This window comes from Cryphonectria parasitica, assembly GCF_011745365.1.
Source record: "Cryphonectria parasitica EP155 unplaced genomic scaffold M406scaffold_7, whole genome shotgun sequence".
NCBI lineage: Eukaryota > Fungi > Ascomycota > Sordariomycetes > Diaporthales > Cryphonectriaceae > Cryphonectria > Cryphonectria parasitica.
This window is the reverse complement of record NW_024468915.1, coordinates 560,078-585,610: the sequence shown is the minus strand read 5'-3', so window position 1 is coordinate 585,610 and position 25,533 is coordinate 560,078. Positions and strand designations below refer to the sequence as shown.

Genomic DNA, 25,533 nt, shown 5'->3' with positions numbered 1-25,533 from the left:
CTATGAGGTGGCGGCGGGGTGGAGGGGAGGGGGACCATCGCAAGGACCTCACCATTCTGGGCCAAGGATAAGGAGCAGAAGAAGGAAAAGGACAAGGAGAAAGAGGAGAATGTGAGCTAGCAGGAACGAGCCAGGGCGAGATTGCTCCGGCAGTGACGACGGATCTTCGTGAAAGGGGAAATGCCCGTTCATTCAGGGCAAGCGCTACAAAGACTTGTTCCCGCCCAGAAGGAGCGATCGTGTAGCTAGCTAGCTTTTGTTTTATACGTCAGAGTCTGACATTTTCTTGTTATTTCCGTCGCTCGCGTCTGTCCTGTCCCCTTCCTCCTCGTAGTTGCCAAAAATCTGACTCGAGAGCAGAATATCTTCCAATCCCAAAACTTGCCTTTGCTCTCATCGTGTTTTACACACGTAGAAACAGAAAAGTCCAGGCCAGAACACCGTTACAATGGCACGAGTGGCAGCTAGCACCTCAACCCTGAGGATCATCACCACCGCCACCACCACCACCAACTCCTCGCGGCTCCTCACAAGGATTCCATTGATGGGTCGCTTCATGGCACCCAGTATTGGCCGGGCTACTCGGAGCACACTGGCCCCCCAGGCTAGGAAATTCCACAGTACACCTGCACGGCTTGATGGCTTCACCCTCAAGGACAATACCGGCCGCCTTCCTGAGTTCAGCCTCAAGGACAAAGTCATCATCGTATCCGGCGCAGGGAGAGGTCTCGGCCTCGTACAAAGCGAGGCCCTCCTGGAAGCCGGTGCCAAGGTCTATGCCATCGACCGCCTCGAGAAGCCGGACCCGGACTTCGCCAGGGTGCAGGCGCGCGCCGAGGAGCTTGGCACGAGCCTTACGTTCCAGCGTCTCGACGTCCGGGACAACATATCGCTCAACGCCACGGTCCAGAAGATTGCTGACGACAATGGCCGCATCGACGGGCTGCTGGCATGCGCGGGTATCCAGCAGGAGACGTCCGCCCTGGAGTACACGATGGAGGATGCTGATAAGATGTTTGGTGTTAACATCACCGGTGTCTTCATGACTGCACAAGCTGTGGCTAGGCAGATGCGAAGGCTGGACCGGCCCGGCAGTATGGTGCTCATTGCGAGTATGAGCGGCCATGTTGCGAACAAAGGGCTCATCTGCCCGTAAGTTGAAACCTCCTCCTATCATCTCTGGCTACGCCGTGCTTCCTCTGCCTTTTTTTTTTTTTTTTTTTTTTTTGTTTTTGTTTTTTGTGCATCGGACTGACTCGAGACAGTGCATACAATGCATCCAAGGCCGGTGTGCTCCAGCTGGGAAGAAACCTAGCTGCAGAATGGGGATTGCACGGTATTCGCGTGAATACCATATCGCCAGGTTATATTGTCACTGCAATGACAGCCCCTCTCTTTAAGCAATATCCTGACCGGAAAGAGAATTGGCCCAAGCAGAACATGCTGGGAAGGCTGAGTTACCCTGAAGAGTACCGGGGTGCAGCTGTTTTTCTCTTGAGCGATGCCTCGAGCTTTATGACGGGATCTGACTTGCGGATGGATGGAGGGCACTGCGCCTGGTGATTTGTGTTGCTATATTCCTGTTTTGCTCGTTCTTTTGGATAGGCGTAGGATGGCTCAGCTTTTGATAAGACTCGTAGGTAGAATCAAATCTAGTTCGGCTTCTGAACATCAACGACTTGGAGAAAGAGATATTGTGGTTCATGTAAAATGTCGATAACGGCAGTCGAGATCAGTTTCCCGACGGTCGACCATTTTTCTGCCATGTGTGTTTCGCGATAGCCCGTGGTAGGTAACCCCTGACTACGTCCAGGTCCGATCTCAGGCATAACACCCCCTTTAGGCGAGTCCCTTGGGAAGTCTCGTCGAATTTCCCCTGGAATAAAATGTAGACATCGAACCGTGGTTGGGCAATCTTTCTCAAACACGTTCAGGGGACGGCGCCTCCAGCTGGCCGGTAAAGCCCCTTCGGCCCCAGCCGACTGACCACCCCTTTCTTCAGGTTGAGTCTGTGCTCGATCTGCTCATCGCTGGCGCCCCTCTCCTTCATGACGAGGACATCGCGGATCATGCCAGCATAGAGGAACCGCCTGCCCTGCCCGCCTGCTATGCCCAGGTTCTCGAATTCTTCCTCGGCTTCCTCCGCCAGTCGTCTCCTGGCCTCCAAGGCGGACAGTACAGCATTGTTGGATGCCGCAGGGAATATAGGGCCGCTATGTCGCGTCTCTTGCAGAGGCGAGGACACTAGTGATGCTTTGGAGGAAGGGGAGTAGGTGGGGTTTGGCTGGACTACGCCTATCTCTCGGAGGCGCTCCGCGAGATCCGGTTGAATCGTGGCGTCTGGAGGGGCCGTCTGTGGATCGGAACCGTCTTCGCGTATTGCTGGGGTCGGGAAATCAGAGTCAGTCCACCTTTTCCGCGCAATCTGCCCCAGACTATTTGTTGGGGAGAAGAAGGAGAAAGAAAAAGAAGAAAAAAAAGGGGGGGGGGGGCGGAGGGCTTCGGAGTAACACACAGTCGCTCTTGGAGAAACTCGCCGCGGGCGCGCCTCTCTCGCTCCACGAGAGCTGTTCCGAAATTGCAGCCGCCCTCTGATTTGCCGCTCTCTCTGCAGCCAGCTTCTCTGCAGCCGTCTTCTCTGCAGCCATCTTTTGCGCTGCCGCTCTGGCAGGGGCGCCAGGTGCAGGTGCTTGTGGTGGCAAGGCTGATCCGGTAGCTCGACTGGGGAACTTGCGGACGCTGCTTTGCGCAGCTGTTTTGGATGCGCCGGATCCCATTGCGAGTGTGGATTGTCTGAGGAAAGACTGTTGAAGCACGGCGAATGGAAGGGAAGTTTATTATAAGTTGAAAACGTCTGGGAAGACCACAGCGTTCGGCGTCTGTGAGCAGTGCATCATCGATCTGGGGAAGAATTTCTTGTAGCGAATGAACGGCTGTGTGATGACGAACATTTACCTCGAGCTCGAGCTACCATCCCTGCTGCATTGTCCGTAGCCCTAACCCTGGGCGTATTGCTAGGTGCCACAGGTCCTGGAAGATATCACTTTGAATAAAGTTTTTGTGGTCGGATTGTTTATCAACTTAGAAGTCTTTGTTATTATTCTTATCTTGACCAAGAATAAGTGCAATATTATACATATGATGAATTCCTTGTATTTGCGAGACTCACAACATAGGCCTGTGTGAAAAAGACTCCAGTATATGGGGACAGGGTGTGCTCAAATGAGTGAGACTCTCAGTGGCATTCTGCGTCTTTCTAAAATCCAAGAGATGTGTCAGAGTCTACAAAGCACCAAATTGGGAAGCAATCATTATGAATCTGTTTATATATCAATATTTCATCCTCTGTAGATCCACTCGCCTTCACACTATTATTATCTATCAGAGATCGGTTGCGTGATGATCAACAAGTTCCAGATCGTGAGCCGGGGCCATAACTCTATCTCGGATCCCAGCCAGTGATCAACACAATCGAAAGCTTACTTAGCAAACCCAGGTGATGATCATCTGAGACTATGATATATAGAGCACAATATAGGTCGTGCCAACTTCATTCACAAAGAGTCTTCCTTGTGTCAGCCTAATACTGAATATTGCATATCTTGAAATCGTGGTACTGGGATTGTCATTGCTCACCCATCCCGAAATGCTTTACTGCAAGACGACGATATACCATTGGAAAATCCGATCAACTGGTTACACAAATGAGCTCGTTTCGCTCATCCTTCTGGGACGGTTTGGGACTTCGCATGATGAGCTATAGAGAGAGGCTGTAGCATTTCCTTGACAACCCTACTTCGGCGATGTGTCCGACGTGAACACCGGTTGCCACTGTATGTAATCATCGGATCGGGCATAGGTTGCGACTCTTACTACTGGTTATGTTGTGATTGGGGGAGGGGGAGGGGGACAATGTTTTCACAGAGTTGCATGTTTGGGTTTACGAGGCATGCGCCTCCTTGAAGCCTGGATCTGTGGGCCAACGCAGGGAAATGATGGTATCTGGAGAGGGAATTAACGCGTATACTATGATACAGCTCGGTGCAGCTATTGACAAGCTGAAGTGATGTGGACATAAGCCACCATTTACCAGAGCCAGACATATCTTCAGAGCGCCCACTGGCTTGTTGCAACAACTCATGTGCTTGGGCGAGCAGGAGAAGACAGACCACGACCTTGGGCTGTCCTGCCCGGAATTTTTCGCCCGCGGGAGAATGTGGTCTCGATGAATTGAGCCTCACGATTGGATAGCTCGGCTTGTCCGACTAAAGTTGTAACATGTGTAGTTGCATCGCGAGTCATTGCGATGGTTCCGTGATCCCCGTGGCCCACTCACTCGGTTATCGCCAGCCATCATCGGATCTAACACAGACGTGCTGGCCCTTGCCACGAGCTACCGTTGTAATCTTGGATACGTTTGGAAGAGACTTGTTTTTGTTTTCTGTTCCAACCTTCAGAAAGTTGGTCAAAAGAAAATTGGTAGCCAAGAATGGGAAGAAAAGGTCAACGCCACATGAACGACATGACCTTACAGGGGGTTTGTGGGGCAGCAAAATAATCTCGACGTGACGAGGTTTCCTGCCAGCTTCGAGACGAGTTGCGATTTACCTAGACTACAATAGTAAGAACAAGTTTCTACACAGCAATCTTATGACTCCTGTCGGCGAGTCAAAGTTAGTTATCCAATACCCAGGGCCAGACCGACCGGCTCTAATATGCTGTGTACATGCCTGGTATGAGACCAAACGGCGAGCCGGGAAGCAAAGGTTACGAGGCAGAATCATGGAAACCCTCCCCCCCTCCCCCCCTCCCCCCCTTCCCCCCAGACATTGTTGCGGCCGAAGAGGTCGGAAGAAAGTGAATCTTGAGAGATCTCCGAACCACAAATTAGAGTTTGAATCCCGGAGAGATGAGCACACCATCTTCTCCACACCCAGTACTTGGACAAGCGGATGCGATCTATTAAACCGTCCATGCTTCTCTGCGTCTAAGGCGGTGCATCAGTCGAATAACATCCGGTCTCGTCTTGGCTGAAGCATGCCGATATGATGCCGCGAAACACTCGGCACCTGAGCTTCGCTACTTAGTCCTTTCTCAGCGCCATGGGCTGTTCAGTTTGGAATGGTTCAATTCATGATTACTCGTGCATGGAAACCACCGTCCGATGATGGAGATCCTTCTGCTTTCTAGAAGGTGCCCCGGTACTGGTGCCATCTCATGTGGAACCCATCAGCCCGGCGCACAGAGATGTGAGACCGGATCTTTTGCCTTGTTGCACTGTTGCGTTCAAGTCTGGAGACTGACGGCATGGCATTCGTTTTCGTATTATGAGCAACACATGACTATCCCCTTCGAAAATTTCTTTTCCTTCTTCGCCAGCCTCCGTATTGCTTGCTGATCAAGCAGCTCTGCGGTCAATATTACACAGCTCGGAGCTAACATACAGGACTGAAACTATTCTTTTGATAGTCACTCCCCAGAACAGAGCAGAGCTGTGGACTAAGTAAATCGTAGAAATGAGACTGGCTGATTCATGAACCCCTGCGTCCTGGTCCCTGGTTTGAAGTTGATGACAGGGCATGCCTAGACCCCAAACTTGTTCGCACAGGCCCCTTACGGACTTGATCCATGGATATTCCCCTATTGACATGCCCCTTGACTATGAGACGCGCATACCCAGAACACCTGATCAAACTTCATTGCAATCTGCCCTGTTGCTGTCGGTGAAAGAGCCTATATTTAGATATAGCACTGGAGACATGGACTCGAAACTGGCTCTGATCAGCCAACATCTCCCACTTTTCCATGTCCTGTGTCTTGCATATAGACAACCATATAATCACATGCTATTATTCGTTCGATGCGAACCATATCTTGTATATGTTAGTCACGGTCGACGATGTAATTGCCTTTCAAAAATTGAATGAGACGGACAAGAATGGCCATGTTGCTTGCCAATTGTTGACAAGATCAAACCATTGCGCATGGCCATGCGAGAAGCTCAGCTAACCCCTTTTCTACAGACTTGATATGGCTAGCAATTCATAAGCGTCTTGCTTCTACCAGAAAAAATCCCTCTTTTCTCGATACACATGTCATGCACACGAGTTACTCCACAGTACCTGATACCAAGAAGAACCAGGGTTCGGTCATATAGCGACTTACAGTAGAGTTTCACGCGCAGGTCTCCAGATCAGACCACCTCCTTCAATCTACAAAGTTCCCATCTCGTCGACATTGTGCACTCACCTTTTGTCCTTTTTTAAATAAGTTCAACTTCCATCACCACTCTTATTGTCTCGAGGAAGTCTCCTTTCTGCTCGGTCCTGCAAGAGCAGGTCGGTCTTACTCACTTCATCATGGCTTCGACTTCAACCGAAAACGATGCCTGGATCGCTCTCCTCGTCGTTATCCTCCTCATGTCATTGACGTCTATCGTCGTTGGTCTTCGGATATATACAAGACTTGCTATAATCAAGAAGCTCGGTTGGGATGATTACTGCGTGATCCTAACATGGGTAGGTTGACCTCAATGTCACTGGGCGGCCTGTCTCAATAATCCGCTGACATTGAACACAGATAGTTGCTTTAGCAGACGGTGCGACCATCTCGTCAAGTATGTTCATCAGACGCCATTATCAAGACATTTGTTGGACAAAGAGAACTGACAGAACCTAGCTGTTCCCTACGGCCTTGGGAGGCATACGGCAACACTCGACCAGTCTTTGCTCCCATCGTACCTAAGAGTGAGCTTCTCTCTTTTGTGGAAGACGGCCTTACTTTGTTCAAAGCCAGCTAATTCCCTGGCAGAATTTCTATTTTTCTATCGTCCTCTATAACCTCACCCTGAGCCTCATCAAACTCACTTTTATGATTCAATACTATCGAGTGCTATCAGTTCACAAGATGAAGATGATCATTTGGGCACTCGGAACTGTGATCATGTTGTGGGCGCTGTCACAGCTACTTGTCTCGATCTTCACCTGCTTTCCGTTGCAGAAGTTCTGGGAGACAGATCTGCCAGGCCGTTGTATGCCTGACCTGCCGTTCTGGTACATCAACGCGGCCGGCAACATAATTACAGATGTTGCGATCTTCATATTGCCACTACCGGTGCTACACAATTTGCACCTACACAAGAAGCAAAAGTACTTTTTATTGGGCATTTTCAGCCTTGGATTCTTGTACGTATCAGAGACAAACCCGAATCCTGCTGCGGCTCAGGGCCTCATGAGCCTCACTCTTCTACCGCTGGAATCCAACCATGCAATAATATTGGATGCTGCTGACACTGTCTCTCTGACTTTAGCACCTGCGCCATGTCTCTTATCCGTCTAGCATACCTCAAGCAGGGTTCCGACTTCACCTTCGACAACATCCCTACGTCATGTTGGTCCATGGCCGAGCTGGCCTGCGGTATCACGTGCGCATGCCTACCGACACTCCGACCGTTGATGTCAAAGATCAAGCCGTCATGGATGACAGGCTCCACGAACCGACGTGCGCGACAAGGAGGCTATGGGAACGGCACATCTGGCAATGCGATCGACACCAAAGGTGCACGCGGCACGCACAGCAACAATATTCACACCCTCTCGACGCTGAACAAGAACTACAGCAGACTGACGGATGAAGAGATCGAGATAGCCATGGGGGAACCGGCTCCCCTGAGCCAGGCATATGGGTCCGGTGGGAAGCGAGGCGACACAACCTCGTCTAACAACGCAGCGGAGACGTTTATGAACGGCTCTGGGGATGACGGCCTCCAGCTGCAGAACCTCTCATCAAAGGCCAGGCAGAATGCAAAGGCGCAAGAGGTTCTGGGGTTGGGCATGACTGGGATGGGCGTGACTGCGCATGTTGTTGGCGGGAGTCGGACGTCCTACTCGGCAACACATAAGCTGAACGAATCGCTATCGGGTATCGAGGTGAAGCGTCAAGTGATTGTCACAACGACTGAAGGGTAGCTAGGGGGTTCGGGGGAGCCACTAGCATCGCGATTATAAGGGACACGGTTTGGGTTGGGTTGGTTACAGAGATATTGCCTTGGCGCAGTGAGGTACTGGTTTTTTTGGTTTTCTTTTCCTTGTTTGCGCCACAAGATACCCCGGCGACGTGTAATGCGTCTTTTAGATACTTCAATATGTAATACAAAGATCCACTGGCATGGATATTATGTAAATCACTTTTGCGGTTTCAATGCTTTGATTAGGTTTGTGAATAAATACTGGTAAGTATATGCTGACCAAGTACTAGCGAATGAGCTGCCATCAACATATGTGCGCTCGTTATATATACGGCCACGGCCGATTGCCCTTCTGGATAGTAAGTAGATGCTATACTCAGTAACTCATTCATGAGAATACTTGCGGATATCGATCTCTAGAAAATACCCAAGACAGAGAAGTTGAAGGGCATGAGAAATAGCTGAGTAATACTCTGCTTCTCTTCTGCGTACCGACCTGAAGATTTTACAATTCTGAATGTAATTCTGAAAATTAATTCATTGATCTTAACGAAGGCAGTCGATGTGAGAATGATTTAGGGAGACGAAAACACTCAACCTCGGAGCCTCGACCACATGATGAGATAACGAGGAGCGAACGTAACAGAAATGAGCACTCTTTGTAGGTTGAGATTTGTAAAGCATGTAACGTCGCTAAGTTGTGGAGAGGGTCATTATCAGTGCATGGTTGGAAATCACAACGAAAGCATTCGAGGTTGTCTATCCCGTATATCTCACAGTGTCCAGGCATGCCGGACGGATTATCTTCAGGGTTCTCCGTACAGGGTATATTCAGAGGCAGAGTAGCCTCCCTACTTGAATTTTGTTGTAGGAAATTGTGTCTTACTCCATCTTGCGTGGTTGAGGCCATGGTGTGGGAAGGGGACTTGGAAAATTTTACCTGGAGTGCTCCTCTGGGGACTGAAACAATTGAATGCCCCAGAACACTCGCTGCTTTGCCCCCCCAAAACATGCAACTTGCCAACCTCAGGGCACCAGTCTGATGCCATATGAGCCCCTCGGACCAGGGTTACAGGATGAGATGCTTCGTCAGGCTTAGCGCAGCGATCCCGTTGGCGGCTCATAAAGAAGCCCTGTAACTTTAGCGCGCCCCTGTTGTGTTCGAGACGTCACTTATTGTCGCCGCATAACTGGCTCAGTCATCCTGGCGCCGCAGATCAAACGTGGCAGCGCTGAAGTGACATTAGCCGAAACCCGAAAAACCCCCCAGTGTCTTCATCTGGAATTCACAACGTCCTCAACCCTCATAGGGGCATTCATCCAATTTGTGTGGGGATTTTGAGAGGGGACATGAACATCAATGGAGTGATAGGCAACTTAGGATGAACACCAGGATTGCAGGCTTCTAATGGTAATGTTTGCCTTGGCGTTGCTTTGGTGCTTGGCAGCATTCAATCATGCTACGAACAGACATCGTGGATGAATGAATATAATCGAGGCCAGGCATCGCAGCAGCATTGCCTGAGCCGAACCCCCTTCTCACTTTCAAACCGGGGTTTAAACTCAAGCATGACCGATGGCGCCTTACGATCTAGCTGTTCCTACCGGCCGGACACGCTTGCACAACTTCACGGGGCTGATTGATCTGCGCAGGGTCCATCATACAAGGGCGGCAAGACTATCCGTGTTAATCACATACGAAGACACGCAATGAGACCTCAACTCAAGCGCAGCCACATGAAATTATTTAAAAGGAGACACGATCGTCCTGTCAGTCTTGGCATTCTATCCTTCACCTTCAACCAAACTAAATTCGTTCTTTACTGTTCCGAGGTGAGAGCTACACACTTGGCTACTCTGTTTCCACTTTCTCATTCGTCAAGTGCTCATACTAATTCAAGCCATCATGCAGCTGTGCTCATCACATTCACTTCATCTACAATTCTTGTCCCGGAGACGACTCTGATACCAATAATCAAAATGAAGTTCACCCTCGCTACTATCGTCCTTTTGGTCGGCCTTGCTGTTGGCGCGCCGGCGGGCAATGGCCAGCTGAGCTCCTCTCAGGATGCTTCTGACGCCACCACTGCGGCCGGCAACAAGGCCAACAGCAACGTGAATGTTGCTGCCAACGACGGCTCAACCGTATGGTTCACACCGTGTCATCCTGCTAGAGGCCTTAGAAATTGTGACTGACATGCTGTGTCATAGGGTGTCAAGGCTGCTGATACGGCTGAGGCTGCTATCCTCCTCAATGACAACGGTGATGGTATGTCTACGTTCCCTCAGTCACAACGTAGATTGCTCATACAATTCCATGACTCTATATCATGCTAACATCAGATTCCTCTAGCCGGTGCTGCATCGTCAGGTGCGGCATTTGATGCTGCTGTGCAGGCAATCAAGAACTCTGGTAACCAGGATGAGATCGATGTTTTGACAGGTGCTGGTATTGATGTCAACGCCGCGGGAAACTAAACTAGTATTCCATTTTTAATCAGGATAGGAAGTCAATGATTAGATGAAGTGATAATGGACTGGGTGACACCTTTCTCCGCTGTGCATTGCTGTTGCGTGAGACCATGTGGCTTACCTGCATTTTGAGTGTGATTCCACGTGTAGATGCAATTTTCCTCAGGGAGATAGCAGTGGGTTTTTCTTTTGGGGGGGGGTTTTTTTTTTAATTCAATAGCCTTTGAACACAGATTCTACATTCTTCTATCTCGAAACACAGGCAAACATTTTTCCGTCTGATATCGAGGAAACGTCTTGCCTGAAGCAGATCAAAACGATTATATGATCTCATACAAGCATTGCACAAAGACCATCTGATGCGGGAAAAACCTCGGAATTTGAGTCTCTACATCTTGTAATCCCGCAGCAAGCCTGACAATATGAAAGCTGTCAAGGATGCTACCAATGACACAACGTGGCTGTACCACAGCCCATCGACATACGACGCGACGATGGCATTCGCGATATCTCCCTTGGCCTTGTAGACATACTCGATATTCGCAACAGCTTTTTCGATGATCTGGGGAAACAGGTCAGAGGAGAAAAGCCCTTTTTATACCCGCTACTGGTGAGAGACTTACCTCGCTCCGCAGGTCAGCATCAAGATGCATCTGCAACAAACGGCTTTCCAAGGTGGCCCTCAGGCCAGCTTGGGTTGCAGCACTAGCAGCAGCCAGGCCCAGGACGCAACCCAATCCATTGAACAGGTAAAGAGTTGAGACGGCTGGCGCAACATGCGCTTTATCCACAGAGACTTGCACGGCAATGAACACAGCGCTGTAGGCCATCCCAATCGAGAAGCCACTGTATGAATTGAGGGGTTAGAACAAGTCGTCTCATCCTTAAGATGTCCAATCATGCAAAGACTTACCCTGGGGCAATGTACAGGGTCTCCCACCAGCTTGTGTTGCCGTGCCATCTTAGTAGGAGTAGCGTATAGGAACAAGCTGACAATAAAGAGGCCAGGGAAATCAACCACCGATATTTGCCAGTGCTAAATAAAACAAAATGAGGTGGAGGCTCTGTTAGTGCGAGTCTCTACCTTTAAGGTGGGTGGACAATTGATATGACTCACTTCCGTATCAAGTATCCGGTAATGATGCCGCCAATAGCATTGCCAATGACTGCTGGAAGCAGGCGAGTACCAGCTGCAGTATTGCTCATCATCTGAGTGACTTGAAAGTAAAGCGGGACAGAGAACATCATCTGATCACAAGACGGTCAGTCAATACAGTAATGACAGCGGACGCTCCTGTAAACCTTACTCCAAGCTGAGCTGCGCACTGCAGGGCCATTATGATGAACGACGCGACTGTGTGCCTGTTGTAGAACATATCGAGAGGCACAAGCGGGTTGACAACCCAAGACTTCTCGGCCAGAATGAAGAGGCCGAGTGAAACCGCAGCTCCAGCGAGAGAGATAAATATCATCGGATCTGTCCACTCAAGCTTGCTTCCTCCGAGCTCCAAGGGAAGGAGCAAGAGAAGCAGGAAGGCTGCGAGGAGGAAAGAACCCAGAAAGTCTACTCTCCGAAGGTTGCTGGACTTGGACTCGCCGAGTCGCTGGTTCGGATGAGTATTCGGCAAGGACATCCAGGCGAGAACGATTGCGATCAGGAACAACGGTGCTTGCCCAATGAAAGACCTGGAGACAGTTAGGACTGCAACGCTCACAGGTGCGATGTGTGAGTTGGAGACGAGGAAACTGTGAGAGCTCACAAACGCCAGCCGATCACATCGGCGAGCCAGCCTCCTAGAGGCCCACCGACGCATCGCCCCAATACTCCTATGACACTGACATATGACCTCCAGGTCGCAACCTCTCGCATTGGGAGGATGTCTGTGATGACCAGAGAGACCAGAACGCTGGTCCCAGCACTGACAGAGCCCGAGAGGACCCTTCCAAGGATTGCCGTCGTCATCGAGCCAGCGACGCCACTAGAGTTCACTTTCGTCAGAAGACCGCATATGTTTGAGTCGTCTTGAGGCGAACTCACACAATGAGGCTGTCATAACATATTCATATTAGCAAGTTGATGTTCGGTCAGACCTTTTGAAGGGCGAGCTCAGTAGCCACTTACCAACCCAGAGCAAAAACCAAGTAAGCTACCATGATCAACGGCTTGCGTCCATATATCTCACTAAGCTGGCCAAAGGATGTTTGAGTCACAGTAGATGCGAGCATGAAGCCAGTAAACAGCCAGCTCGAAGACTCGAGTGCCATGAACTCAGAAGAGATGATTGCATGAGTTGCCATCACAATTGTGGCATCAGCATTGCTGATAAACACCGCTGAGTGCAACTTGTTAGACGAGTCGTTTTGCAATGAAAACTTGCTGAGTAAGCTCAAAAAAAGAACGAAAGGAAAAAGACCAACCTAAAAGCAACGGCAAGACAATCCATAGTATGGTCTTGTTACTCAAGGTCGGCCTGGCAGGGTCCGTAGAAGTAGGCGAGGCGATGAGCGCCTCTTCATCCTGGGCTCTTGAACTCGAAGATCCATCATCGCTGGCTTCGTCACTTGTGCTTGGAGAAGGGGACTTGACTCCGTATGAGACAACGGAGTCGGAATGCTTCGTCAGTGCAGACCGCTCCGAGACATCCGGATCGCGCTCGGGATCAGCACTTGTCCTTCTCTCGATTGTTGGATCCGTCATGCTGGAGGATACGCTGGAATAACAAGACAAGACTTTGCGTTACATGTGATCAATTTTGGAAAAGAAAAATGACGATGGTCTTGTCAGATTTTTGATAATTATGTTCAAAACGTAGAATCGGGTACTAGTTCTAGGTTTGGAGAATTTTCCGCAAATCCTTCTGCGGCGGCTTTAAAAGTCAAGACCCAGGATCAATGCGCCTCTGCATCTCTATTCTAGCTCTGTGGGGCAAGTCTTGTTTGTCTAATCCTCGTAACGCTCGGCCTCTCAAGTGTCTGGCTGAATACCATCCATCCCACATACACCGCTGGCTTGGCCGGTGGCCGGTTATCGCTGAGGCGACGATTGCGCCATACCGGACGGGAATCACCCACAGCGAAAGATATGGGCCAGTCAGTCAAAAAAGAGCTGTACTTCAGCTTGGCGTTCGGAGGCGAACTAGAACTTGAAAGCGTTACATCCGGCGCAGTTCGTCTGATCATGCAGAAAATTTGATAAGATTTATGCATGATTGGATCAATAGATCGATTTACATTGAATTGGAATACTGCTTGGTGTTAGCCCCAGCCTTTCCCATCATGGAAATGCATCTACACCTCGGTGGAAAATGGAGAAGGAAAAAACGCACAAGCTACTACCGTACAAGATTCATGCTCCACATGCATGGTTCCTTTTTGTTTCCACAACGCCGGTGCTGCTGTTTCTATACGGCCCAAAGACTTGCGCAAAAAGAAGCTGAGAACTGGCAGGAACTTTGACAACCGCATTCTACACCCACTCGTGCCACGGTATGCCCTGTCGGTACACATAGCCGTCCTTCTCAAATTGCGGCCCTTCAGAGCCCACAATGTACCCCATAGCACAGTGGTCATACTCGATCCGTCGCTGCTGGATGTAGAACTGGTCGAATTTGGACGAGAGCGCATCCTTGAGATTCCCAACATTGCCTTGGGGGTGAAGAGCGTGCCACGGCTTCACACAGGTCTGTCCCTTGCATGATTTGAGCACAAACAAGAGCGAGTCGAGCCTGTCAACAACCTTCCCCATTGGCACGCCGAGAAGTTGCGTGGGTGCGAACGCCTGCTCGTCCTCATGTAGGAGGTTATGCATTTGATATGGATCAGTCTGCCCAGGTGGCACGCTTTAGCGTCAGATATTGTCATCATGAATTGAGAGGACCAAGGCCGCCAACTTACCGTGAGGTCGTAGAGCTCGTGCTCGTTTGTGCACCAAACGGTGTAAAGCAAGTTGTACGAATCGCTAATGATGCGAACGGCTTTATAAGTATTGTTGACAATCAAAATATCATCCGTGAAATTTTTGACGCCTTCGAACACGGCGATGCCCCAGAACTCGACAGTGACGTGCTCGTGGCGGGTGGTCTCGGCGTCTTTCAGGCCCTCCGAGGTCAGCGGGACAGCTTCTCCGTCGAAAGTGCTCCTCAGTGGAGCGCCGGCAAGGCCCAGAATGGTAGGGGCTAGATCAATGTGTGTGGTGACGATTTCGCTGACCTCGCCCTGTGGGACGTTTGGACCCCGAACGATGAGCGGAACGTTGATATCCTCTTCGAAACTGCACTCCTTCCCAGGCTGAAGACGGTGTTGGCTAAGATGAAACCCGTTGTCCGTGGTATAGAAGATATAAGTGTTGTCCAAGAGGTCGTACGCCGCCAGTTTCTGGAAGAGACCATCGACGAGCTCGTCCACAGACTGCAGGGCTCGAAGACGCTCGCGGTAGAAGTGATCAATGAAATCCACATTCTCTTGTGTCAGCTGCTCTCGCTGCCTGATCCAGTTGGCACCGGAGGGCTGGTCAGGGTTGAAATTGGGGGTGCGAGGGACTTGAGCATCCTTGAAAAGATGTCTGTGACGCTCTGCTGGGATAGGAGGCGTGATCTCGAGCAGGCCCACGTCTGTATTGTTGTTCAGATCGCCTTTGCCATCTTTCAGATGGAGGTTGCTGTGGGGAGCCACCGGAGCGATACCAAGGAAGAACGGCTTGTCTTGTTTCACGGCGTCATCCAACAGTCCGTACGACTTGGCCGTCAATACGTCGATGGTGTGTTGCCCTTCATGGCTGACTGGCGCATCTCGGTTCCGCTGGTAGGTGGCATTGAGGTAGTCGTACGTGTGTGGGTCCAGTAAGAAGTCAGACTGGTTCCAGCCAGCTGCGTAGGGGCTGTTGTAGTTCTCTACGTTGTGTGCATTGAAGAGCTTGCCGGTATAGTAAGTGTTGTATCCAGCTTCCTGTAGCCAGAGCGGCAGGTAATTCTCATTCAAGCCTTGAGAGAGGAATTTCGGGTACCCCCCTGTTCGACCAAATGTTTATGGGATCAATATATATAAATGATTGTCCGATGTAGTACGAACGAGGAATCACGTACCGTACGGAGGGTTGACATCGGTGACATTCGTATTGTGAGCAAGCATTCCGGTCCAGAGTGATACACTGATATGACCCTGTCGTCAACATGCCGGCGCTTCATTTGGATCACCCTCCCCCGGGCCAACAAAGACAATTGGTTTGGAACAATGAGGAGAAATATCTACGAAGACGTACCGAGAGGGGCAGCAGATTGCCGTAGTACAAAAGTGTCTTTTGAAGGACGTGCCTTTGTGGATGAGGTGCTCTTGGAGATACGGCATATAATTGAGCGAGTCCATGTGAAGATCCTGGTCGTCGGTGAGAATGAATATGATGTTGGGCTGCGTACTGCTGCCCGTCGGTTCGGCAGATGGCCCTATGAGAACATGTTGACCGTGCGAGTCCGCATCGTAATCGGCGGCAGCAAATGAACCAAAAAGCAGAGAGGCAACGATCCCAGCTCGAGAGTACATTTTGCCGTGCTGATGTTGATATAAAAGGGTGTATTCCAAGAACTTTACGTCCATCAAGTTGAACGGTCAATGGCAAAACATGCTTCGACGTGTTCTTGCTAGTATTCCCCTCGAAAATGCGAGATATGGAAAAAATAATTCAGATCATAGCATCGATCTATAATAGTCATAGTGATGAGATCCCCATTCGGTAGCCCAGCGATAGCCGGTGGCGGCGATGGCGCCATCTATGGGATCGTGGCAACACCTGCGGAGGCTCAACCCAAGTTGAAGACAGACGGTGACCCTGCTTTGGACTCCACAATGAACAGAATATCGCATACAAAGGCATGAGTCTACAGTATTATCCACCTTCGGAATCTTGAAAGACTTGAATGACAAGGCCCCTACGATCGTATGGGGAAAAGTAATGATTATCCGCCCGTACCCTTCCCAATAACGACGAAAAGAAGAACCACCCTTTTCCTCTCTTCATGTTGAGGCGGTTGAAGAACTTAACCGTCAATAGGCAAGTCTAATTGTACAATAAGCTGAGACGAATCAAATACCGGACATTTGTCATTCACCGGTCATCACTATTACAGCCAGCCTCTGCATATAATTATACTTTGCAGTATAACACCCGCAACTCAGAATTTCTATACTGCTTCAAACAATCATGAGATCAATAGAAGTTCTATATCGTAAAGAGGCTATATCGATTCTTTATTATTACTACCATAGAAGCTGCGACAGAAGAAGAAAAAAGAAGAAAAAGAAGAGAGGAAGTGCAGAGTTCAGACCAGCTCCATCGACCCGTCTTACTTGGTATTTACGAAAGCAAATATCCCTAAGTACAATCCTCCGGGAGACGAAGTTATAGCATCATCAATTCTTCAAATCCTCCGCGAACGGCCAGTCATTATACCCTTCATCAATGTTCTCCAGATTCGGAGTGTAGTAGACTGCGGGACCGCGATTGTTGGTGGCGAACGGTAGACCGTGTCGAATACGAGTGATGAGATCCTGACAAATCACGTATTAGCAACAACCCCTTTATTGTTAAGTTCTTGGCGTGTAATGTCTCTCACCGGGTTAAAGATGAAAGGCCGGCCAAGCTGCACAAGATCGAGTTTCCCATCCCGCACCAGTCCAGCGGCCTCCTCGATCTCGTACTCGCACGATACCGTGAGCGCGGTGCGGCTCTCAGGTTTCTTGATCATGGGGCCGAACTGATGCAGTGGCTCCCAATCTGGTGGGAGCAACATGTTTGCTGGACGAGGGTCCCGGGGCCTGAGTATCTCCTTGTCACTTCCGCGGCGGTTGACGTGGATGTAAGCGAGGTCCCGAGCCATCAGCTCATGGATGAAGTACTCGTAGGTCTCGGACAACTCGGTATAAGACTGTGTTGCGTTGGCCCAGTCGTCACTCGGGCTGAATTTGATCCCAACACGTCGCGAGGTTCCCCAGGCTTTGATAATGGCATCTATGACCTCAAGTCCGAGACGACAACGGTTCTGGACAGGGTGGTAGGAGTAGTTGTCACTGCGGCTGTTGTAAAAGCTGTTGCCCGGCAAGGTCGAACAATTAGTAAAGCACTATCACATACTAGTTTCAGCCTTTTGTTGTTGTATAATACTCACTTGATCATGAACTGATGGATCAAATATGCTCTGGTCACGTAATGTCAGTTGAATATTTATTTTGTCTTCATTGGTCACCCCAGAAAACTAGGCTCTTGGTCACTTACCCGCCTGCCAGCAGCTCTACACCATCAAAGCCTGCCCGCTTAGCCAAGCTCACCGCATTTGTGTACTCTCCGATAATGTCGTCAAGCCGCTCGAACTCAGCCACATTCCCAGTGCTAGGCGCGTTTCCAGGGCTGCCGGAGGGGCCGACATGCCACGGCTGGAAGAAGATCTTGCCCCCCTCGCGGTGCACGGCATCCGTTACCTTCCGCCACGCTTCCGCGTGATCCTCGCGGAACATGACAGGGGCATGTGTGAAGGCGGTCGTGTTGGGCCCTAGAAAGGTCCCCTCTGCGATGATCAGGCCGACGCCGTCTCTGGCGCGCATGGCGTAGTGTTCGATGACGGCTGCACCAGGTTTACCGTCTTCCACGCAGCGACATCGCGTCATTGAAGCCATCACGACTCGGTTGCGAAGCTGAAGATCGTCTCCGATCTTGATGGGTTCAAGAAGTAATTTTTCCATTTTTACTGGGTGGTGGTAAAAGTGGTTGGTGAATGAGCGTTTGATTGTGTATCAGTTGATTGCAGTGCATCTACATGACCATGAGACCGGCCGGAATCTCACAACGGACAACAAAGTCTCTATTTATTTTGTGCATTCTCGCAAGCAACTTGGGTGGACCAGAGGACATCCGGTGCCGTACATGTGAGTGCATTGCTAATGACTCCTAGAATTTTGCAGGCTCATAGTCACGATCTATCTTGAAAGTCTCGGACAAGAGAGGTGTTTCATTGCGAATTGATCATCAACCACAGGTCAAAAGAGTGGCACTGCTTTGAGTTTGGTCCGCGTGCCGAGACAGTCCTACTTGTTGAATACACTGCTTTTCAATTCAGGTCTGGTGGGTAGCCTGACTGCCAGCCTCATGCGGTCGAGGACCTCGGAGCAATGTCAGACCGCCCCTGATAAATCAGGACCATGGGTCTGGATATTGGCAATCTGCATGAGGTCCTGACCCCTTCCTTGATGCCGGAGAGATTCGGCCTCGTGGAAGACGCCGGGACATTGCCGGAGAAAGATGCACATTTTGCAGGAATAACAGGCCCACATATGCAAGCCAAGTTGGAATTCAATGCCATCCTTCATGTGGCTTGCTCCATGTCTTCGGGACTATGTTGATTGGAAGAATGACTAATTTCCCCAAAATAACTTTCGACTACCTTGTGACAATATTATACCGTGTTAATCAATTAATCACTTAAGGACACAAGACTCACAAGTTTCCCAACCGGTATACTTTCATTCGCATCGAAAAGAAGATGGATTTCTTTCTCTTTCTTTTTTTTTCTTTGAGCGGTAATACCCATTATTTAAGGTCTTCCTACTTTGTTTCTCTACTTAAGTAGTCTATCTTCTAGAATATTAGCTACACTAAACATTCACTCGAACGGCAAGGTTGGTCTGTTGTATTCGTCTTAAGCTGGTAGAAACAAAAGTGCGACTGGAGTAGATGGCTTCTCGAAACTGTTGTCCAAGTACTTATAAGCTTTCATCCTGTCCATTCCGAATACCGAAAGCAATCAAGACTGTACTGTACATCCTGCTCCTGTAATCTTTGGTCACAGACCCTATAGATATGTTCTTCCTCGCCACCTAACTGATTCAGATACTCTTTCCCACAGCAGCAGCTCTACGTCCAGAAAACCTTCACCTCCCAATCTTCTCCCACACCTCCCAAGTATGCCCTCCCGGATCAATAAACGTAACCGCCCTTCTCCCCAGCCCCGTCTTCGTCGGCCTACTAAGCCCCTCCATCCCCCTGATTGCCCCTTTGGCCTGAAGCCGTCGCCACACGTCATCCACACTGCCCACCAGCACGCTCAGCATAACCCTCTTGCCATTACTCCTACTCGTGCCCGTGCCTGCTAGGCCTTCTACCTTTCCGCGACCCACGTCCACGCCAGGCCCAAACGCACTCTTCTCGCGCGCCTCGTGGCCGTCGAGGAGTACAACCAGCAGCTGCCCGCCGTTGAACTCGTACGTGGCTGACACGGCATCCTCGTGCACGAGCGCGGACATCGTGAAGACTTGGTCGTAGAACTCGATTGTGCCGTGGAGGTCCTCGGTGAGGAGGGTGATGGTGGTGATCTGGGGCAAGGGGTTGTCGTCGTCGTTGTCAGGGCCGCGGCGGTGGCGGAGGGACCGTGGTAGGAGGGCAGATGGGAGGAGGGGGCGAGCTTGGTTGGGGCTGGTGGCTGCTGGGGGTGGTGAGATGGGTGGTATGTTGATCATCTCTACTGGTGCAACTATCACTGGTGGTGGGCGCGGGTGGTCTTGGAGTGCTGATGGTGGTTTGGGCCCATGGGTAATATCCGCTTTAGATTGTGGTCCTGACGCAGCAGCGTCTTCTGTGCCTGGAGGATGAAAGGCACTTTTAGAAGACTCTGCTTTGGGGGCCAGAAACCACCTTGTCAGACCCAACACCGACGCTTTCAGAGAAGCAGAAGGAGACAACGTTGATATCGAGGTTACTTTTTCAAGTCCAGGCATCGCAGTGGGCGGTGTACTGGGGCAGACTGTTCTTTGCTCACTCCGCGCTTCTCTCTCGCTTCTCGTTGCTACCGGTCCCATCGGAGTCGCGATGATACTCTCCTCACTCGAGGAATCGCTTGCGGTGCCCAGGCCTGAACCTCCACTCCTCAGCCCTGTCTCCTTCCCATCTTCGACCGTAGCCCTAGCCCAGTGCAGAGGCCGACCTGATTTGCCCAACTGCAAGTAGTTGCGTCCCTCCACATCCTCAAAGTACCTTGCCTCTTCCTCCCATTGCTCACGAGCCACCGGGCTTCGCGCCTCTCTCTCCAGTCCAGACGATCCCCCAGGCCCACGGCGTCTGTCAGTTCTCCCGGCCCCGTCATCTCGCACGTCCAGAGCGTCAAACACATCGACCAGCACCGACTCCTCGGCAGCAGGTATCGACGGCGCGCTCAAGGCCGAGAGAAGAAGGCTTCTCCCCCGGCTCCCGGCTGTGCTCTCACCGTGCCCGTTTTGTATCTGGATCAGGCACTGCTGGGTGGTGAGGTAGAGCTGCTGGTCGATGGTGCGTGAAAGATCGACAACCATCTATCCAATTGTGTAATTTGTCGTGTTGGTAGAAAAGAAAAAGAATGGTGATAAGATTTGTGATGATAGGACGACAGAGACAGCCAACTCTAAGCCTCTCCCTTGTGAATATAGAAAAAGAGAGAATCTAGAAACGAATACGGAAGAGTTGCTACATTCGGTGCCAAAACAAAAAGAGAGAATAATTACCAGTGAGCCCTTGAGGACCCTGGGTCTGGAAAGGTCGTCAACGTAGACCTGGTCAGTAGACAGCACAATGCAGGGAAATTCGAAAGCGGTGCGAGAAACAACTCTTGATCACAAGGCCGTCGAGCCATTCAACCACCAAATTGTATTGTTTATGAGTAGGAAATAAAGACAATAGGGAAGTCCGTCGCGGGAACTAAGCCCCGTCCGGCGGTTTGCTTCGTTCTTTTGAGTCTTCCATATTCGGAACCGTTGTTCTTCTTAACAGTAGGGAGAGGTCATTAAGGGCCGCCGTGACAGTTGGCAACAAAGAGGTCATATAATGATGTCAAAGAGTCTGTTGATCATACACGGCCCTTTGAGCGCAAGTTGGTGCAGACGGCGGACCGCCGAAATAAATAATGGCGCGGGCCATAATCAAAACCACTGCCATGCCAGAAACCTGTATCTCCATTTATTGGTGGAAATTCCAGCGTAGATATGCTTATATATTTATCTGTATTAATAATTTCTGCCCATTCGAGCCACGTGTTTCCCAGCTTGAGCACCTTACCAGGTTTTAAAATGAATGATCCCTCCATCCACTCTGCCGCAATGGATATGTGCCCGTGGTGTTTCTCCATGTAGTACAGTAAGTATGCTGTAGTGAACCCATGCTTGCCACATGAAGCATGTTCAGCCGATTTCTCCGTATACATGCGGATGTCAGGACTTGCGCCCAGATCTTGTTGTCAAATCTTCACGTCCCTGATCTATGTATGAGAATCTTCCTTTCTCACATCCATTCCAGTTCTAAAGGCCTGTGCTTTGACTGAGATAACAACTGTTCGTGCTCAGGGTATAATTTGAGTTCTTTGATAGTTGATCCGCCATGAAGTATCCACCGGTCTGACTGAGTGTCACCTTGTGATACAGTCAAGAGTTAAGAGCCAGTGGTGGCGGACTGTTGCGCAATTCTATTGTGGTGGCCATGTCATCATCCCTCGAAGCTCATCCTCCTAGCACACGGATTAATCCGACATGCCCTCCCCTGGATCCGTGGTATCTTGCTCATCATCTGCAAGCGCGGCCGCGGATGGTGAATTGGCCCGACTGCGGCCGTCCGCCACGGCAACATCATAAGGGAGCCCGTCTGACTGATTCGCCTTGGAAGGTGCGGCACCCTCATCCACGAGAGATAGTTGCGAGTACGGGTCCAGGTCAGAGATGCTATCGTCGGTGTGGGAGTCGCTGGTATGAAGGTCCGATGTGTCTAGATCGCCTGTCGTCGGCGAGGTAAACTCAAGCCGTGATGGAGGCGTTGAATTCGGCTGCGGGGAAGATCGAGAGAAGACGACTGGCGACTCCTTTAAATGAAACTCCTCGGTCGACGCCCGGGCTGCAGCTGTAGCCGAGTGAATAGTCGGTTTAGACGGCGGTTTCAAGGGCTTTGAAAAATCAAACTCGCTGTGGTCGTCGCCGCTGGTACCCGCCGGAAATGGATTTGTCAGAGGACCGATGTTACTCAGCACGACTGGCTGTAACCCCTTGAGAGAGCCTTTCCTAAATCTTGGCCTGTTGGACAAGCTGCTTCGGCTGGGCAGCGATGTATTGGTGCCACTTCTCCGCAGGCCCAGCTCAAGACGTTCCTCTACTTCGGTATCATCGTCTGTGATGTCGTCCTCCATGTCAAGCAGCTGCTTTGGATGCTTGGAGAGCAGTTGAAGGCTGCTTCCGGATGCTCTGCGAGACCGCTTCTGCAGCCTAGCATGGTCTGCAAGGGACTGTGTCTGGGCATGAGCAGATTGAGGGAGACCATGCATGTACAGGCCGTGAGCAAAAGTCGTCCTAGGTCCAAGGTTCTTTGCGTCTGTAACGAGCCGGCGCAGGTTGACTTGGCTCTGGCTGAAGAGACATCTGGCCCGCAGAGTCTGGATGGACCGATCGATCGCCAGCTCCACTGCACATCTATCTCTTATCCGGCTGAGTTTTGGCCAGGTAGCTCGCTCGCCGGAAAGCGTCGCCCGTTCCATGAAATCAACAGTGGGATTTTTGAGGATCCGAGGTAAATCGTTCACGTTGTGCTCGGGAAGGATGGTAATGTCTCCAGAGTACTTTTGGCTCAGCACGCTGCGCAGCTTGGTGACAGCTGTCGGTATGATGCCCAACTCAGCTAGGAAGTGAAGCCGGTGCAGAGCTTCATCCTTGGCCAGCCTGGTGAGTGTGGCCGTAAAGCTTGCATTGTGTGATGTGCCAAAGAACTCGGCTCGAGAGCCGTCATGTTCCGAGAAGAGCCTGTCGTCCTTGGCCAGGAACGGGACAACATGAGGATTGACCTGTGAGACGATGAAGTGGTTGACGTTGAACATCTCGGCCAGCCGCGTCATGGGCAGGTCATTGTCCACGGACCCGTCGACCCATTTCTGAGGGGTTGGATTCCAGGGCATGTGCTCGCCCGTCTGTGGGTCCTTGACAAGCAGGTGTGCACCGCTAAAGATGAAGGGTACAGAGCATGATGCAGCCACCGCCGACCAGATCATAACGTTGGGCGCAGTGATGTAGTTCAACAGCCGCGGTAGCTCGTAGATGGACTCGGTGGAGACGGAGATGTTGCAGATCTTCCTCGTCCGATTGTAGGCTTCCTGAAAGGTCATGTCGCCGAGCATACCACGCATCACCCGCTTGAGATGCTTGATATCTGACCAGGAGCCCTCGGTGAAGAGTCTCTTCACGTGGTCAAGGACAGACTCCTGCTTGCCCTCTTCGCCAAACACCGCCAGGTCGCCATATGGAAAGGCTTCGATGACACCGGGGACCTCATCGCGTGTCCTGGTACAGAAGACGGCACAGACGATGGAGCCAGCCGAGGCCCCAGAGATGATGCGAGGAAGCACATCCGCCTCGAACATAGCCTTCAAGACCCCTGCGTGCATCATCCCGAAAGTACCTCCCCCACTGAGCAGCAGGGCGGACCGGCCGAAACTCTGCCGGGCCTGGACCAATGCCCCGAGGATATCCTTGTGGTCCAAATCGTCTGGTAGTACGCCAGGGTATCCGCTCTTTTCTACCAGATCCTCGATCGTCTTCACTGCAGATTGGACATACTGCTCAATCAGGTCTTTTGTCCCAACGTATGAATGCCTGTACAAATCGATGTTGCCCATGCCGCCCAGATCACGCGAGAGAGCAGTCCTGACCAGATGTAACATGCGGTGGATGTCGCAGCTCGTTCGAGCGTCGTCGAGGTCACGCATGCGGGCGCGAATGAAGTCCGGCCGGTAGATGCCATCGACGCCCCCCAGCTCCGACTTCCAGATGTTGTTACCCTCGAGAAGATCGAGTTCTTGGGCAGCCGCGGACCATTGTGACGCCGAGGTAGCCTGTGAGTGAATTCAATCAGGAATTGTCCCACACGATCGCATAGGGAGTCTATCTTCTTCCAGTGCGGACCTACATTTTTCATGCGCAGGCCTAGGATCTGCTTGCGCTCCTCAAGCCCACGCGCCTCCTCATGTTTCGACCCGGCCTGGCCATTCTTGCGCGGCGAGAGAAGTCTATTGGCCTCTCGGACGAGCCTTGACAGTGTCTGCACAGGCAGTGAGCCTGTCGCGCGGCTCTCTTTAGAAGCAGTCTTCTTAGGATCGTCGTTCAACTCGGCGGAAGGAGGCGCAGCTGGAGTTGTTTGGCCGAGATTGAGAGATGGTAAGATTTGTAAACAATCGGTCATGGCGACGGGGTGCGTTTCAGGAGAGAAATAGGCATGGACACGACATTGACACAGGCTTGAGCGGTGTGTGTGGTTGTGAGGTTCTCGAGAGCTCTGAACAGGGTCTCTCTGAAGGGGTCTGAAGGAGGTTCCTTTCTCTGCTTCTCGTGTTCTCGATCAATCAGGGACTCGATGTATAGATCTAGCGTTAAGACTTGGAGTGTCAAGGGGCGGTCGTTTTGTTGCTCGTGAGGCGGATGGTTCGCAAGGATCGAGGGCAGTCCGTAGGTTTCAAGGTAGGTATTCTTTAGGCAAGAGGAGAAGGTGTAGGCGGTAGGAAAATATTTATTAAATAGGAGTGGGAATCATATAAAAACCAGCAACATGGAAAACGACTTGATACCTCGCAAGGGAAAAGAGTAAGAACGTATGGCGTGAGGTTTCGTAGCGAATAACTTCGGCGGAGGGACCAGACAAGAAGTCGGTATTGACATGACATCTCTGGGGTACATATGCTTAAAAAGCCCAACCCCATGACTGTCATTGGCCGCTGGGGCAGGGAGGGAGGGGGCCCTGCCAGGGGAGAAGCACTGCTGTGTGGGGTGTACAACGTCACCTGCAGCGTGGCCCCTGTAAACGGAAGTCGCGGAAAAGAATACCCCATATTCCCCATCCCCTCAAGATCTACTGCTACAGCGCTCTAAATAGCATGCTACCCCGTACTTTTACTTTCTACCTGCTTCTCCAGGACACAGCAGGTACCTATTCCCGCATCGATCTGAGCATTGTGACCCTTTCGAGGTCAGCTGGAGATGTGTACAAGGCGATCCCCGAAACTATGCATTGCACCACCAACCACCACTCTCAGCACAACAGGCGAGTCAGACGCGTCTGTCGG

General features: G+C 51.0%; 9 protein-coding genes across 9 annotated transcripts; 3 read left to right on the top strand and 6 right to left on the bottom strand.

The window, feature by feature from the left end:
- Positions 1-164: 164 nt before the first annotated feature.
- On the top strand, positions 165-1,595 carry M406DRAFT_98965 (uncharacterized protein). The gene is made up of 3 exons (XM_040926434.1): positions 165-239; positions 685-1,152; positions 1,266-1,595. The coding sequence occupies exons 1-3, from the start codon at positions 181-183 to the stop codon at positions 1,561-1,563; spliced, it is 825 nt and encodes a 274-aa protein (XP_040773203.1). The 5' UTR covers positions 165-180; the 3' UTR covers positions 1,564-1,595.
- A 335-nt stretch (positions 1,596-1,930) lies between these two features.
- Positions 1,931-2,347, bottom strand: M406DRAFT_263605 (uncharacterized protein; the record flags this gene model as incomplete). The annotated part of the gene is made up of 1 exon (XM_040917601.1): positions 1,931-2,347. A coding segment is annotated over one exon (417 nt), but the record flags the coding sequence as incomplete, so codon positions are not given.
- A 4,030-nt stretch (positions 2,348-6,377) lies between these two features.
- On the top strand, positions 6,378-7,472 carry M406DRAFT_220062 (uncharacterized protein; the record flags this gene model as incomplete). Its single annotated transcript, XM_040915558.1, has 5 exons — positions 6,378-6,522; positions 6,584-6,616; positions 6,679-6,746; positions 6,811-7,184; positions 7,310-7,472. Coding segments are annotated over 5 exons (783 nt in total), but the record flags the coding sequence as incomplete, so codon positions are not given.
- A 2,474-nt stretch (positions 7,473-9,946) lies between these two features.
- On the top strand, positions 9,947-10,444 carry M406DRAFT_332606 (uncharacterized protein; the record flags this gene model as incomplete). The annotated part of the gene is made up of 3 exons (XM_040920765.1): positions 9,947-10,111; positions 10,178-10,235; positions 10,320-10,444. The coding sequence occupies 3 exons, from the start codon at positions 9,947-9,949 to the stop codon at positions 10,442-10,444; spliced, it is 348 nt and encodes a 115-aa protein (XP_040773200.1).
- A 382-nt stretch (positions 10,445-10,826) lies between these two features.
- On the bottom strand, positions 10,827-13,136 carry M406DRAFT_341483 (MFS general substrate transporter; the record flags this gene model as incomplete). The annotated part of the gene is made up of 8 exons (XM_040921669.1): positions 10,827-11,000; positions 11,062-11,284; positions 11,352-11,474; positions 11,556-11,686; positions 11,746-12,124; positions 12,199-12,417; positions 12,561-12,781; positions 12,876-13,136. 8 exons carry the CDS (start codon positions 13,134-13,136, stop codon positions 10,827-10,829), a joined length of 1,731 nt encoding a protein of 576 aa, XP_040773199.1.
- A 768-nt stretch (positions 13,137-13,904) lies between these two features.
- Positions 13,905-15,973, bottom strand: M406DRAFT_264699 (Arylsulphatase; the record flags this gene model as incomplete). Its single annotated transcript, XM_040917683.1, has 4 exons — positions 13,905-14,261; positions 14,333-15,444; positions 15,520-15,584; positions 15,696-15,973. 4 exons carry the CDS (start codon positions 15,971-15,973, stop codon positions 13,905-13,907), a joined length of 1,812 nt encoding a protein of 603 aa, XP_040773198.1.
- A 660-nt stretch (positions 15,974-16,633) lies between these two features.
- Positions 16,634-18,100, bottom strand: M406DRAFT_352652 (FMN-linked oxidoreductase; the record flags this gene model as incomplete). The annotated part of the gene is made up of 4 exons (XM_040922705.1): positions 16,634-16,978; positions 17,044-17,515; positions 17,596-17,625; positions 17,703-18,100. The coding sequence occupies 4 exons, from the start codon at positions 18,098-18,100 to the stop codon at positions 16,841-16,843; spliced, it is 1,038 nt and encodes a 345-aa protein (XP_040773197.1). The 3' UTR covers positions 16,634-16,840.
- A 1,251-nt stretch (positions 18,101-19,351) lies between these two features.
- M406DRAFT_72236 (uncharacterized protein) lies at positions 19,352-20,764 on the bottom strand (the record flags this gene model as incomplete). Its single annotated transcript, XM_040925531.1, has 2 exons — positions 19,352-20,058; positions 20,236-20,764. 2 exons carry the CDS (start codon positions 20,762-20,764, stop codon positions 19,352-19,354), a joined length of 1,236 nt encoding a protein of 411 aa, XP_040773196.1.
- A 1,196-nt stretch (positions 20,765-21,960) lies between these two features.
- Positions 21,961-24,656, bottom strand: M406DRAFT_332601 (patatin-domain-containing protein; the record flags this gene model as incomplete). The annotated part of the gene is made up of 2 exons (XM_040920764.1): positions 21,961-24,309; positions 24,384-24,656. 2 exons carry the CDS (start codon positions 24,654-24,656, stop codon positions 21,961-21,963), a joined length of 2,622 nt encoding a protein of 873 aa, XP_040773195.1.
- Between the last annotated feature and the right edge of the window lie 877 nt (positions 24,657-25,533).

What these genes read in the sequence shown, in the direction of transcription:
- M406DRAFT_98965 (XM_040926434.1), top strand. Translation starts at nt 181, where the DNA reads ATGCCCGTTCATTCAGGGCAAGCGCTACAAAGACTTGTTCCCGCCCAG. An exon ending in CCCGCCCAGAAGGAGCGATC is followed by an intron (nt 240 to 684) that starts GTGTAGCTAGCT and finishes TCCTGAGTTCAG; the next exon opens with CCTCAAGGACAAAGTCATCA. An exon ending in AACAAAGGGCTCATCTGCCC is followed by an intron (nt 1,153 to 1,265) that starts GTAAGTTGAAAC and finishes GACTCGAGACAG; the next exon opens with TGCATACAATGCATCCAAGG.